This window comes from Musca autumnalis, unplaced genomic scaffold, assembly GCF_047663935.1.
Source record: "Musca autumnalis isolate F117 unplaced genomic scaffold, ASM4766393v1 scaffold_1, whole genome shotgun sequence".
NCBI classification, from domain to species: Eukaryota; Metazoa; Arthropoda; class Insecta; order Diptera; family Muscidae; genus Musca; species Musca autumnalis.
The window spans coordinates 66,053,309-66,069,458 of NW_027411644.1; the positions used below are offsets into that span (position 1 = coordinate 66,053,309).

General features: G+C 32.3%; 1 protein-coding gene across 19 annotated transcripts in view; it reads right to left on the reverse strand.

The window, feature by feature from the left end:
• The window catches only part of Alh (coiled coil domain containing protein Alhambra), a 101,155-nt gene that overhangs the window by 26,612 nt on the left and 58,393 nt on the right, over positions 1 to 16,150 (reverse strand). For all 19 annotated transcript variants that reach the window (XM_073979748.1, XM_073979800.1, XM_073979726.1 and 16 more), the window contains 2 exons: positions 4,301 to 4,775; positions 3,798 to 4,227 (listed from right to left, as the gene is read on the reverse strand). In XM_073979748.1, coding sequence (XP_073835849.1) covers positions 3,798 to 4,227; positions 4,301 to 4,775 — 905 coding nt within the window. The remainder of the gene's footprint in view (positions 1 to 3,797; positions 4,228 to 4,300; positions 4,776 to 16,150) is intronic.

A 16,150-nucleotide genomic window follows, 5' to 3' on the forward strand; every position in this document is an offset into this window, starting at 1 on the left:
AACTATAGCGCAAAAAATAAATAAAAAATACATTTTATACATATGTGCATATGTATGTATGTTTAACAAGAACATTACCGAAAGGACTGCGGCGACTTTTCTAATGACGCCGATTCATCTTAGTTCAATGATGTGTATGTGGACCTAATTTTTATCACCGAAAAAAGTTTGGGGTTGACGGGCTTTTTTGCCACCGTTAAAATGTTGTTGGGAACCACTTATGAACACTTTAAGTTCTGTTCGAGGATGGTTTTGAATTTTTCATCGAAGATAGTCAGTCCTACGATTCTGATTACAACGATATAAGTTTTTCCATCGTAGAAGCACCCTCTCTATGAGAAAGTGTCCATGGAATCGACATTTCTTTCAGAAAGTCTCCGTATGGACACTTTCTCATAGAAAGGGTGCTTCTACGATTTTATAAACATATTGTTCTAACAAAAACTGTATGGGATTAGGTTTGGACGGAATCTGCATCCTCAGATAAAAATACTTAAGAAAGTCTTGCCATTTTCCCCAAAAATCGCCTTAGAACAATTTTGAGAAAGGGTGCTTCTATAGACCCTTTCTGAAACAAAGGGTGCTTCAATATACCTTTTCAGAAACAAAGGGTGCTTCTATAGACCCTTTCTGAAACAAAGGGTGCTTCTTTAGACCCTCTCTGAAACAAAGGGTGCTTCTTTAGACCCTTTCTGAAACAAAGGGTGCTTCTTTAGACCCTCTCTGAAACAAAGGGTGCTTCTTTAGACCCTTTCTGAAACAAAGGGTGCTTCTTTAGACCCTTTCTGAAACAAAGGGTGCTTCTTTAGACCCTTTCTGAAACAAAGGGTGCTTCTATAGACCCTTTCTGAAACAAACGGTGCTTCTTTAGACCCTTTCTGAAACAAAGGGTGCTTCTTTAGACCCTCTCTGAAACAAAGGGTGCTTATTTAGACCCTTTCTGAAACAAAGGGTGCTTCTTTAGACCCTTTCTGAAACAAACGGTGCTTCTTTAGACCCTTTCTGAAACAAACGGTGCTTCTTTAGACCCTTTCTGAAAGAAAGTTTGCTTTTATAGACCCTTTCTAAAAGAAAGGGTGCTTCTGTAGACCCTTTCGAAAAGAAAGGGTGCTTTTATAGACCCTTTCTGAAAGAAAGTTTGCTTTTATAGACCCTTTCGAAAAGAAAGGGTGCTTCTGTAGACCCTTTCGAAAAGAAAGGGTGCTTTTATAGACCCTTTCGAAAAGAAAGGGTGCTTTTATAGACCCTTTCGAAAAGAAAGGGTGCTTTTATAGACCCTTTCGAAAAGAAAGGGTGCTTTTATAGACCCTTTCGAAAAGAAAGGGTGCTTTTATAGACCCTTTCGAAAAGAAAGGGTGCTTTTATAGACCCTTTCGAATAGAAAGGGTGCTTTTATAGACCCTTTCGAAAAGAAAGGGTGCTTTTATAGACCCTTTCGAAAAGAAAGGGTGCTTTTATAGACCCTTTCGAAAAGAAAGGGTGCTTTTATAGACCCTTTCGAAAAGAAAGGGTGCTTTTATAGACCCTTTCGAAAAGAAAGGGTGCTTTTATAGACCCTTTCGAAAAGAAAGAGTGCTTTTATAGACCCTTTCGAAAAGAAAGGGTGCTTTTATAGACCCTTTCGAAAAGAAAGGGTGCTTTTATAGACCCTTTCGAAAAGAAAGGGTGCTTTTATAGACCCTTTCGAAAAGAAAGGGTGCTTTTATAGACCCTTTCGAAAAGAAAGGGTGCTTTTATAGACCCTTTCGAAAAGAAAGGGTGCTTTTATAGACCCTTTCGAAAAGAAAGGGTGCTTTTATAGACCCTTTCGAAAAGAAAGGGTGCTTTTATAGACCCTTTCGAAAAGAAAGGGTGCTTTTATAGACCCTTTCGAAAAGAAAGGGTGCTTTTATAGACCCTTTCGAAAAGAAAGGGTGCTTTTATAGACCCTTTCGAAAAGAAAGGGTGCTTTTATAGACCCTTTCGAAAAGAAAGGGTGCTTTTATAGACCCTTTCGAAAAGAAAGGGTGCTTTTATAGACCCTTTCTGAAATAAAGGGTACTTCTATAGACCCTTTCTGAAATAAAGGGTACTTCTATAGACACTTTCTGAAATAAAGGGTACTTCTATAAACCCTTTCTGAAATAAAGGGTACTTCTATAAACCCTTTCTGAAAGAAAGGGTGCTCCTATAGGCCCTTGCTGATAGAAAGGGTTCTTCTATAGACTTTTCCTAAAAGAAAGGGTGCTTTTAAAGACCATTTCTCAAACAAAGGGTTCTTCTATAGACCATTTCTCAAACAAAGGGTGCTTCTATAGACCCTTTAAGAAAGAAAGGTTTCATTTATAGACCCTTTCTGAAACAAAGGGTGCTTCTATGGACCCTTTCTGAAACAAAGTGTGCTTCTATAGACCATTTATGAAAGAAAGGGTGCTTCTATAGAAACTTTCTGAAAGAAATGGTGCTTCTATAGACTTTTCCTGAAAGAAAGGGTGCTTCTATAGACTTTTCCTGAAAGAAAGGGTGCTTCTATAGACTTTTCCTGAAAGAAAGGGTGTTTCTATAGACTTTTCCTGAAAGAAAGGATGCTTCTATAGACGCTTTCTGAAAGAAAGGGTGCTTCTGTAGACCCTTTCAGAGAGAAGACCTAGTCTTCCAAAGGAAGACCAAATGGTCTTCTTATTTGAGACCAAAAGATCTCCATATAGAAGACCAAAAGAAGGAAATCCAAAGGTCTTGTTATAGATGACCATAAGGTCTTCTCATAGAAGACCAAAGGTTCTTCTTATAGAAGACCAGTCAAAGGTCTTCTAACAGAAAACCAAAAGGTATTGTTATAGAAGTACAAAAGGTTTTCTTACAGAAGTTCTAAATGTCTTCTTAAAGAAGTCCAAAAGGTCTTCTTATAGAAGACAGAAAGCTCTTTTCATAGAAGACTAAAAGGTCCCCTATTATAAATCCAAAAGGTCTTCCCATTGAAGAGCTTAAGTTCCCCTAATAGAAAAACAAACAAAACGTCCTCTTATAAAAAACCAAAAGATCTTCATATAGAAGACCGAAAGGTCTTCTTATAGAAGGCAAACCATAGGGCTTCTCATAAAATACCAGAAGGTCTTCATATAAAAAATAGAAGATTTAAATGTTTTCTCATAGAAGATTAAAAGGTTTTCTTATAGAAGACCAAAAACTCTTACTATAGAAGACCAATAGATCTTCTTATAGCAGACCAAAATGTCTTCTTATCGAACAAGTACAAGTTTTCTCATGGAAGACAAACCAAGGGACTTCGCAGCATCTTCTTATAGAACATAACATAATTTTAATTCTATTTCCCAGTAGTTTCTTAAATTCTGTCCGTATTATTTTTGAAATAACCATAATTTTGTATCAAATGTGTTATTAACCAAATCAAATATTTGTTATTAAAAAAGAAAACGAATTAAAAAACATCTGTTTGAGAAAAATAGCAACAACACAGGCCTCCAAAGAAGAATAAATACAACAACAAAATCAACAAAATTTAGAAAACCAAATACAAACGATCTCCCTTCTTTTTCTCCACCAACGTTTAAAAACGAAAGTGGAGTAAACTGGGTCGAGGGAGTAAAATCTATTTAATACTAAAAAAATACTTGAAAATATTGTTAAATTGTTGGTTCAAGGGTGAAATGTGGTGGTAAAGGTGGTTACATGCACTAATAACTAAGGACAAAACAAAACTATTTAATTATTAGTAATAATTTTAAACAAAGGTGTATATATGAGTGTGGTTGGGTGTTCGGAGAAAGAGAGAAAAGTAGACCAAAGTCTCAACTAACCTGCTACGTCTCATGGGTGCCGTTTCTTGATCCTGTAATTGGCTAAGACGTGATGACGAGGACGATGATGATTGTTTTTCATAGCTAATTTTTAAATTGCCAGTTTCGGTTGTGGATGCGGTAAGATTAATGCCAGTCGAAGAAGCGGGAGTTGAAGCAGATCCGCCGCCGCCAGACGACAACTGTGTACCATTGGGGGATTTACCACTTTGTTGTTGTTGCTGTTGATATATAACACTGCTATGCAGTTGATTTGCCGGTGAGGGAACAGAAGATGTGGTAGAGGTGGCAGAATTATTAAAGGGCGACTGACGATCCAGGGGCGAGGATGTGTTTGTGGCGGAAGAAGCAGCTGCTGCCGCTGCGGCAGCGGCTGCAGCTAATTGTTGACTAGTTGATCTTGTTGTTGTTTGTCCAGTTGTTAGATGATCTATAAAGAGAAGAAGTAACAATATTTAATTAATGTAATTAAGAAAACAATAAATAAATATTTCATAACAAACCTTGACTTCCTGTTGTACTAGCTGCTGTTGTTGTTGGTATATTTATTCCAGGTACATTTGCATTTGACAATGGCACTGAGACATATAAACTGGGGGCACCCGTTGTTGTTCCCGATGGAGAAGTTGTTACCGCCGCCGTCGCTGTCATACCACCACCATTTGCTGCCGCCAAGGCGGCCTGAGCTGCAGCATAACGTTCCTCACGTTCTTTAGCCGCCGCTGCTGCTGCTGCGGATGTTGTATTGGAATTTTTATGTGTTGTTCCGCTAATGTTCGATGAACCCGTTGAGGATGTACTAACTTTGGCTTCATTGGATTTATGATGTCCCGTCGTTGACGTCGTCGTCGCCGCCACCTGATTGTTGTTGGATGTGGATAATGACACAGAGGACTCTCGATTACTTTGCGCTCCAGATGTTTCATTACTGCTGCTGGCTATCGTTTGATGTGCAGGTGGACTTAATTCAGTTTTTTGCTGCAAAGAGAACAGAGAGGAGGGGGAGTTTGGGTTAGTTTTTTGTACATATTTGAGAAGAAGAAGCGTTCATTAAAAATTTAAATATAAGTAAATTATCTCAATTTAAGATTGGTTATATTCTCACATTATTATCGATTCTTTAATAGTTGCTATCGAAATATTTTTATCGACAATATTTTTATGGAGAAAAATTTTATCGACAACTTTTCTGTGGAAAAATGTTTTTATCGACAAATTCTTTTTATTAAAATGTTCTTATCTAAATATTTTCTGTGTAGAAAGTTGTAATCGACATCTTTTCCGTGTAGAAAAGTTGTTATCGACATCTTTTCTATGAAGAAAAGTTGTTATTGAAAATGTTTCTATTTAGAAAAGATGTTATCGATTTTTTATATAGAAAAGTTATTATCGATAACATTTCTTAAACGAAAAGTTATATCGACAAATTTTCTATAACAAATAGTTGTTATTGACAACATTTATATAAAAAAATTATTCTCGACTACTTTTACATAACCAAAAACTTTTCTATAACCATAATTTGTTATCGACAACTGTTATATGGAAAAATGTTGATATCGACAAATTTTTTGTGCACAAAAGTTGTTATCGGCAACTTTTCTATAGGGAAAATTGGTTAATCGACAACTTTTCTATGTAGAAAAGTTATTACCGACAATTCTTTTTTGTAGAAAAGTTGTTATCGACAATTTTCTTTGGAAATGAGGCAATGAGGACTTTTGTAGAAAAGTTGTTATCGACATGTTTGCTATGTACAGAAGTAGTTATCGACATCTTTGCTATGTACAAAAGAAACATTTGCTATCGATAACTTTTCTATATGTACGAGTTGTAATCGACATCTTCCCTATGCAGATGAAAAGCTGTTATCTACAACTTTTCCATAACGAAAAGTTGTTATCAACAAATTTTCCCTAACGAAAACTTTGCTATAGAAAAAAGTTGCTATAGACAATATTTCTACTAGAAAAATTATCATCGAAAACTTATATGTAACGATAAGTTGTCACCGACAACTTTTCCACAACGAAAAGTTATTAACGATAATTATTCTATGTGAAAAGTTGTTATCGACAACTATTCATTGTGGAAAAGTTGCTGTCAACGACATTTCTGTAGGTAAAAGTCTATTTCTACGTAGAAAAGTTGTTATCGACAATTTTTCTATGTAGAAAAATTATTATCGACAAACTTTCTGTGCACATAAGTTGTTATCGACCAGCTTTCTGTGCGCAAAAGTTGCTATAGACAAATTTTTTACACGTAAAAGTTGTTATTGACCACTTATCTACACGAAAAACTTTTTATCGACAACATTTCTACAACGAAAAGCCATTATCGACATGTTTTCTACACCGAAAAGTTACTATCGATAATTATTCTATGTGGATAATATGTTATCGACAACTGTTCTATGTGGAAAAGTTGTTAGCGACAACAATTCTACGTGCAAGAGTCGTTATTGACAACTATCGAGACCTTTTCTATGTAGAACCGATGTTATCGAAAATTTTTCTATGTAGAAACGCTGTTATTGACAACTTTTCTATGTAGAATAGCTGTTATCGACAACCTTTCTATGTAGAAAACCCATTATCGACAACTTTTCTATGTAGAAAAGCTGTTGTCGACAACTTTCCTATGTAGAAAGGCTGTTATCGACAATTTGTATATGTAGAAATACTGCTATCGACAACTTTTCTAAGTAGAAAAGCTGTTATCGGCATATTTTTTTATGAAGAATAGTTGTTATCGACATTTTTTCTATGTAGACATCCTTTCTATGTAGAAAAATCGACACCCTTTCTATGTAGAAAAATTGTTATCGACATCTTTATATCTAGAAAAGTTGTTATCGATATCTTTTCTATATAGAAAAGTTGTTATCGACACCCATTCTATGTAGAAAAATTGTTGTTATCGACATATTCTGTATGTAGAAAATTTGTTATCGACATCTTTTCTATGTAGAAAAGTTGTTATCGTTACCCTTTCTATGTAGAATGGTTGTTATCGATATCTTTTCTTTGTAGAAAAGCTGTTATCGACATCTTTTTCTATGTGGAAAAGTTGTTATCGACATCTTTTCTATGTAGAAATGTTATCGACACATTTTCTATGTAGGAAAAATTTAGCGACATGTTTTATATGTAGAAAAGTTTTTATCGACATCTTTTCTATGTAGAAAATTTGTTATCGATATCTTTTCTTTGTAGAAAAGCTATAATCGATATCTTTTCTATGTAGAAAAGCTGTTATCGACAACCTTTCTATGCATAAAAATTGTTATCGAAATCTTTCCTATGTAGAAAAGATACTATCGACACCCTTTCCATGTAAAAGTTGTTGTTATCGACATCTTTTCTATGTAGAAAAGTTGTAATCGACATATTTTCTTTGTAGAAAAGTTGTTATCGACATATTTTCTTTGTAGAAAAGTTGTTATCGACATCTTTTCTTTGTAGAAAAGTTGTTATCGACATCTTTTCTATGTAGAAAAGTTGTTATCGACATCTAATCTTTGTAGAAAATTTGTTATCGATATCTTTTCTTTGTGGAAAAGTTGTAATCGTTATCTTTTCTATGTAGAAAAGTTGTCATCGTTACCCTTTCTATGTAGAATGGCTGTTATCGTAATACTTTCTAAGTAGAAAAGTTGTTATCGACATATTTTCAATGTAGAAATATTGTTATCGACATCTTTTCTATGTAGAAAAATTGTTATCGACATCTTTTCTTTGTAGAAAAGTTGTTATCGACATATTTTCTATGAAGAAATGCTGTTATCGACATCTTTTCTATGTAGAAAGATTGTTATCGGCATGTTTTATATGTAGAAAAGTTGTTATCGCCATCTTTTCTATGTAAAAAAATTGTTATCGACATCTTTGATATGTAGAAAAGTTGTTATCGACATCTTTTCTTTGTAGAAAAGTTGTTATCGACATCTTTTATTTGTAGAAAAGTTGTTATCGACATCTTTTCTATGTAGAAATGTTGTTATCGACATCTTTTCTATGTAGAAATGTTGTTATCGACATCTTTTCTATGTAGAAATGTTGTCATCGACATCTTTTATATCTAGAAAAATTGTTATCGACATATTCTCTATGTACAGAAGTTGTTATCGACATCAAATCTTTGTAGAAAATTTGTTATCGATATCATTTCTTTGTAGAAAAGTTGTAATCGATATCTTTTCTATGTAGAAAAGTTGTTATCGATACCCATTCTATGTAGAGTGGCTGTTATCGAAATATTTTCTAAGTAGAAAAGTTGTTAACGACATATTTTCAATGTAGAAATATTGTTATCGACATCTTTTCTATGTAGAAAAATTGTTATCGACATCTTTTCTTTGTAGAAAAGTTGTTATCGACATCTTTTCCATGTAGAAAAGTTGTTACCGACATCTTTTCCATGTAGAAAAGTTGTTACCGACATATTTTCTATGTAGAAAAGTTGTTATCGACATCGTTTCTATGTAGAAATATTGTTGTCGACATATTTTCTATGTAGAAAAACTGTTATCGACATCTTTTCTATGTAGAAAAGTTGTTATCGACGTCTCTTCTATGTAAAAAGTTTGTTTTCGACATCTTTTCTATGTAGAAATGTTGTTATCGACAAATTTTCTATAAACCAAATATTAGTGTGTTATCGATGTAGGGTAGAAAATTATCTTCATAATTACATTCCTAAAATAGTTAATTAACCTCACAATTGCTGAGTTCATTTTTATGAATAAACAAATTTTATTGCTTTAGAGGAGAACAAATAGCTAAAGAATTACAAGTCACAAATGACAAAAAAAAAAAACGCGTACGTGTACAACTTCCGCTTTACTGGGAAATACAAACAAAAAAAAAAAAAACCAAACAAAAAACCCCAAGAAACACTGCTACTAATGCACTCACTCACATTAGATAAAAAAGTGGAAATGACAGCAGAAACAACAAAAAGAAGACAACAACAATGAATGCATTTCGTAATAAAACCCACAACAACAACAACAAAATGAAATTGCATTTTCAAATGAATTCAATTTCAAAGAATAAAAACGTGACTAAGAGTCCCCCACACAAAAAATTGTCCCTCTTTAAGAGAACCGAAGTGAAGAAGAGTTTGTATATCTCTGAACTCTCCCAAAAGTAATGTAAACAAAGAGAGAACCATTTATAAAATGTATCTCAAAACCTGATTGAATGATGGGCATGCGATTAAAAGCAGATACAATTACACATTGAAGATTGATGAGGCAATGGGGATTTCTGAAGAAGGAATCAATGAAGGGGGCAGTGAGGTAGAAGTGAAGTAGAAACAAAATCTAAACATGAAGTAACCCAGCATACAAATAACAACAAAGTCAATGTTGCAATACCAAAGTAAAGGAAATACTACGTCATCGTTTTGATTTGGTGAGCGCATGCATCTCATGAAAAAGGTAATCCAAAGAGTGAATTGGGAGAGCAAGAACAAAACATGATACGAAGATGGGTGGATAGATGTTGGGGTATATGGTTTTGTTTGTCATAGATACAACAACAACAACAAAAAGAAAGAAAAAATAGAAAAGAAAATGAGGGAAAACAAAATAAATCAATACACAAAAAAGAGCAAAACATGAATATTAAACATAACACATAGCGACAGTGAACGAATGCTGACTGCGGCTGCGGCGGTGGCATAGAGCGACAGGTTGAATGTACTAAGAGACATAAATTGTGAGTACAACACAACGACGGCAAACATCACGGCGGCAAAGCTGTATTAGGTAGAAGAGGAAGAAATATGGCCATATATCAAATACAATATTGCAGCAAGCAGCCAGCCAACCATTCTGTAAAATGGGGGATAGGCCACATAAAATAAAAACAAAAAAATCAAAAATAGTGGGGGACAAAATAAGCCAACAAGACGACGACACGGGTCAAATTTGAATGGCATGAGGCACAGACAGCTCAGCTCTTAAAACATATTTAAATTCAAAATAGACAACAAAATAAAATATTGTTAGCAGCGGTCGGTGCAAGCACGTATTCAACTCGTTATATTTTTAGTCAGCTATGGGCTCTAAAAATAGTTGGGAAATTCATAATAACTCGGCAGGAGGAAAATTTATTAGAAGGCAAGACAGACATTTGGTGTTACGGTTTGTACACATTTTTGCCAATAAAATCACGAATATCAAAATAAACCATTCTCAGGTTGTGTTTTCTGTAACGAAATTCAAAACAATTGGCAAAGAATTTTCACAAATAAAAACAAACATTCAATTGCCTGCTTTTGATTTTGTTTTCCTGTTTGAAGAAAAAAGTTACGCATCGCCTAAAAATGCAGTTCGTTAACCAACCACCACCCGCTGAGCGTTAAGCAGAGACAAGAATTTAATGGTGCTGTGGTGCGAACATGTCGTCGAGTCAGTCGGTCTAATTTTCACAACACAACTGTGATAATAAAAAAAATGCACACACATTTGCAAAAATTGACACGGAAAACAAGTTATTGGCAAAATTTCTAAAAAAAATTAGAAAAAAACTTCTTAACGAACATTTTTTCTATAGAGAAAACTAGTTATCAACAAGTTTTCTATGGAGAAAATTTGTTATCGATAAGTTTGCAATGGAGTAAACTTTGTTATCGACAAGTTTTCAATGGAGAAAATTTGTTATCAACAAGTTTCTAGGGAGAAAAATTTTTATTGACAAGTTTTCTAGGGAGAAAATTTGTTATAGAAAAGTTTTCTTTGGAGTAAACTACACCATTTTCACATGTAATTCGAATAATTTCAGTTGTAATTCGAAGAATTTCAGTTGTAATTTGATTATTTCATTTGAAATTCGAAACATTTCACTTGTAATTTGAGAATTCCAATTGAATTTCGAATTATTTCATTTGTAATTTGAGAATTCCAATTGAAATTCGAATTTTTTCATTTGAAATTCGAATTATTTCATTTGTAATTCGAATTATTACATTTGAAATTCGAATTAATACATTTGTAATTTGAAGTTTTTCATTTGAAATTCGAATTATTACATTTGAAAATCAAAGCATCTGAAATATTTTTAAATTAAGGGTGGTTGCAACGATGATCCATTTTTAAGTTTTTTTTAAGGTTGTGGATCATCCCAGATGATTGAGAGGGTGTTGGAAGCGTACACTTAAAACGTCGACACAATGATGTGGAAAAGTATTATAAATAATAATAATTTAAATATGCGATAAACATTTAATCAAAAATGTTAGAATCATATAAAGTCAGGGATTTGTTATTTTCCCAATCAAAAACCAAGGGATTGGCATGTAAGGATACACCTATATTACCCTCCAAAGTTTTTGGAACTTTAAAAAGAAGACCCGATTGCAGGAAAACTATACGTTTTAGAGAAAAAAGTTAATTATTACAAAATGCTTAAAAAGTCTCAAAAATATAATTTTCATAAAAAATTTTAAGTTAAGATGAATACGATCCTTTATTGATTTAAGTGTTATGGTTGGATTATCTTCACCTTAGTATAAAGAAGAAATGAGAGTATTTTTGTTTTTATTACAAATAAAATAATTCGATTTTCAAATGTAATAATTCGAATTTCAAATGGAAAAATTCAAATTACAAATGGAATAATTTGAATTACAAATGGAAAAATTCGAATTACAAATGAAATAATTCGAATTTCAATTGGAATTCTCAAATTACAAATGAAATAATTCGAATTTCAATTGGAATTCTCAAATTACAAATGAAATAATTCGAAATTCAATTGGAATTCTCAAATTACAACTGAAATGTTTCGAATTTCAAATGAAATAATCAAATTACAACTGAAATTCTTCGAATTACATGTGAAAATGGTGTAGTTATCGCAAAGTTTTCTATTACGAAAACTTTTAATAGACCTGCTTTTCATTGAGAAAAATTGTTATCGATAACGACGTGTTATCGCTATATTTTCTCTATACAAAGTTTGTTATCGACAACTTTTCATTCAGAAAAACATGTCAACAACATATTTTCTGTTTAGAAAACTTTTTATCGACTGCTATTATTTATAGATAACTTGTTATTGACAAATCTTTCGTATAAAAAACGTGTTAGCAACTACTTTTCTGTATAGACATTTTACTATCGACAAGTTTTTTTATCGAAATCTTTTCTATATACAAAACATATTGCCGAAAACTTTTCAATGTGAAAGACATGTTTTCTGTAGAAAAAATATGTCCATATTTTGTCTACAGAAAATTTTTATCGACTACTTTTATTTATGGATAAATTGTTATTGACAAGTTTTTTATATGAAAAACGTGTTATCGACATATTTCTATCTGAAAAACTAGCTATTGACAACTTTTATGTAAACAATACTGTTATCGACATTTTTATTTATAGAAAACTTGTTATCGACAACATTTCTATTCAAAAATCTTGTTATCGATAACTTTTATATTCAGAAAGCTAGTTATCGATAACTTTTCTATTCATAGAACATGTTATCGACAACTTTTCTATAGAATACTTGTTATCGATAACTTTTATATTCAGAAAACTAGTAACCGATAACTTGTCTATTCAGAAAACCTGTTATCGACAACTTTTCTATACAGAAAACTTGTTATCGACAAATTTTCTATACAGAGAAATTGTTATCGACAACTTATCTATATTGGAAACTTGTTATCGACAACTTTTCTGTATAGAAAACTTGTTATCGACAACTGTTTTATATAGAAAACTTGTTATCGCCAAATATTCTACATGGAATACTTGTTATCGAAAACTTTTCTACATAGAAAACTTGTTATCGCCAAATTTTGTATATAGAAAACTTGTTATGAGAACTTTTATGTAAACAATACTGTTATCGACATTTCTATTTATAGAAAACTTGTTATCGACAACATTTCTATACAAAAATCTTGTTATCGATAACTTTTATATTCAGAAAGCTAGTTATCGATAACTTTTCTATTCATACTTTTCTATAAAAAAAACTTGTTATCGATAACTTTTATATTCAGAAAACCTGTTATCGACAACTTTTCTATACAGAAAACCTGTTATCGACAAATTTTCTATACAGAAAACTTGTTATCGACAACTTTTCTATACAGAGAAATTGTTATTGACAACTTATCTATATGGAAACTTGTTGTCGACAACTTTTCTGTGTAGAAAACTTGTTATCGACAACTTTTCTATGTAGAAAACTTGTTATCGCCAATAATTCTTTTCTGTATAGAAAACATGTTATCGCCAATAATTCTACTTGGAATGCTTGCTATCGACAACTTTTCTATATAGAAAACTTTTTATCGATAACTTTTCGATATAGAAAACTTGTTATCGCCAAATATTCTGTATAGAAAACTTGTTATCGACAACTTTTCTAAATAGAAAACTTGTTATCATCAACGTTTCTATATAGAAAACTTGTTATCGACAACTTTTCTGTATAGACAACTTGTTAACGCCAAGTTTTCAATACAGAAAACTTGTTATCGACAAATTTTCTATACAGAGAACTTGTTATCGACAACTTTTCTATAACGAAAAATTGTTCTTGACAACTTTTCTATATAGAAAACTTGTTAGCGCCACATTTTCTATATAGAAAACTAGTTATCGACATCTCTTCTATATAAATAACATGTTATCGTCAACTTTTCTATTGAGAAAACCTGTTATCGGCAACTTTTCTATACAGAAAACTTGTTACCACCAATTTTCTATGTAGAAAACTTGTTATCGACAACTTGTCTATATAGAAAACTTGTTACCGTCAACGTTTCTATGTAGACAACTAGTATCGCAAAATTTTCTATATAGAAAACTTGTTATCGACAACTTATCTACATAGCAATCTTGTTATCGACTACTTTTCTATTCAGAAAACATGTTATCGACAACTTATCTATATTGTAAACTTGTTATCGACAACTTTCTATATAGAAAATTTGTTATCGACTAATTTTCTGTATAGAAAACTTGTTATCGACAACTTTTCCGTATAGAAAACTTGTTATCGACAAATTTTCCATATAGAAAACTTGTAATCGACAACTTTTCTATATAGAAAACTTGTTATCGACAACTTTTCTGTATAGAAAACTTGTTATCCCCAAATATTATATATAGAAAACATGCTATCGACAACTTTTCTGTATAGAAAACTTGTTATCGTCAACGTTTCTATATAGAAAACTTGTTATGGACAACTTTTCTGTATAGAAAACTTGTTATCGACAACTTGCTATATATAAAGACTTGTTATCGACATTTTTTCTGTATAGAAAACTTGTTATCGCCAAATATTCTATATAAAAAAGGTGTTATCGACAACTTTTCTAAATAGAAAACTTGTTATCGACAACTTTTCTACATAGAAAACTTGTTATCGACTAATTTTCTATTCAGAAAACTTGTTATCGAAAACTTATCTATATTGAAAACTTGTTAGCATCAACGTTTCTATATAGAAAACTTGTTATCGACAACTTTTCTGTATAGAAAACTTGTTAACACCAAGTTTTCAATACAGATAACTTGTTATCGACAAATTTTCTATGCAGAGAACTTGTTATCGACAACTTTTCTATATTGGAAACTTGTTATCGTCAACTATTGTATATAAAAAAAGTTGTTATCGACAACTTATCTATATTGGAAACTTGTTATCGCCAAGGCTTCTTTATAGAAAACTAGTTATCGACAATTTATCTATATAGACAACTTTTTATTGACATCTATTCTATATAAAAAATTGTTATCGTCAACTTTTCTATTAAGAAAACCTGTTATCGGCAACTTTTCTATGTAGAAAACTATTTATTGACAACTTTTCTAAATAGAAAACTTGCTATCGACTAACTCTCTATTCAGAAAACTTGTTACCGACAACTCATCTATATTGAAAACTTGTTATCATCTACGTTTCTATATAGAAAACTTGTTATCGAAAACATTTCTAGATATAGAAAACTTGTTATCGCCAAATATTCTATATAGAAAACATGTTATCGACAACTTTTCTATACAGAGAACTTGTTTTGGACAACTTTTCTATATGGATATATTATTAACGTCAAGTTTTGTTATCGACAACTTTTCTATAACGAAAATTTGTTTTTGACAACTTTTCTATGTAGAAAGCTTGTTATCGCCAACTTTTCTATATTGGAAACTTGTTATCGTCAACGTTTCTATATAGAAAACTTGTTATCTACAATTTATCTATATAGACAACTTTTTATCGACAACTCTTCTATATACAAAACTTGTTATCGTCAACTTTTCTATTGAGAAAACCTGTTATCGACAACTTTTCTATACAGAAAACTTGTTACCACCAATTTTCTATGTAGAAAATTGTTATTGACTATTTTTCTATATGGGAAATCGTTATCGATAACTTTTCTATATAAAAAAGTCTTTTAGATATTTTCAATAAGCAAAAAATCCTCAAAAATGGTGTCTCCCAGTGTCTGCGTGCTTTTGAAAATTCCCCCACGCCCCCTCCAAATACTGTGGTTTGGGGTATTGCATTTCATTTGATTATCGGACTACAAAAACAACAACACGTTATGTGTTGTTTTGCTCTCAATTTCTTGTTGTCGATATTCGTTATTGTTGTCTGTCTTGCAGCACAAATTAGCCAATATTTGCGTGTGGTTAAAGGCTGCCCCGAAGCAAAAACAACAACAAAAAAAATACAAAATACCCACCGACCGACCGACAACAAGAACAACACAGTGAGTGACCGGCAAACTATTTTGTTGGCAAATTGAAAGACCCGACCGACAAAAAAAAATGAAGAACAAAAACAATGAAAAGAAACGAAGCAAAATGAAATACCAATAATTGCTTAACAATACAAAGTTTTACTAAGCAAAGCAGAGGCAAACACGCAAAAACAGGATGTTATGCGGTCAGGATCAACAAAAAAAAAATGTATAACAACTGACAGGCTCAACACCAACATATGACGATGATGATGATGATAATGACGATGAGGACAAATGATGGATGGATAGTTTGATTAAACATGTCTGGACATTGGGTAAACAACAACAACAAGAAGAAAGAAGTAATTATTGGTAGAAAAAGGTATCTAATTAATGCGGGACTCAATGGGGGAATTAAGGGACTAGAGAGAGTTTAAAAATATTCTAAAGATCTTAGAAGTTGGCATCGAACACCAGGCAGCAACAGGTGTTGGTCGTTAATAAAATGGACACCCTATTGTCCTCCATGTCCTGCGATAGTGTAATTGATGTAATTGTCATTGTCGGAGAATAGCTTTACCCTGCCAGCAGATGACACATTTGTCATTTGTTATGCATCCCATCCC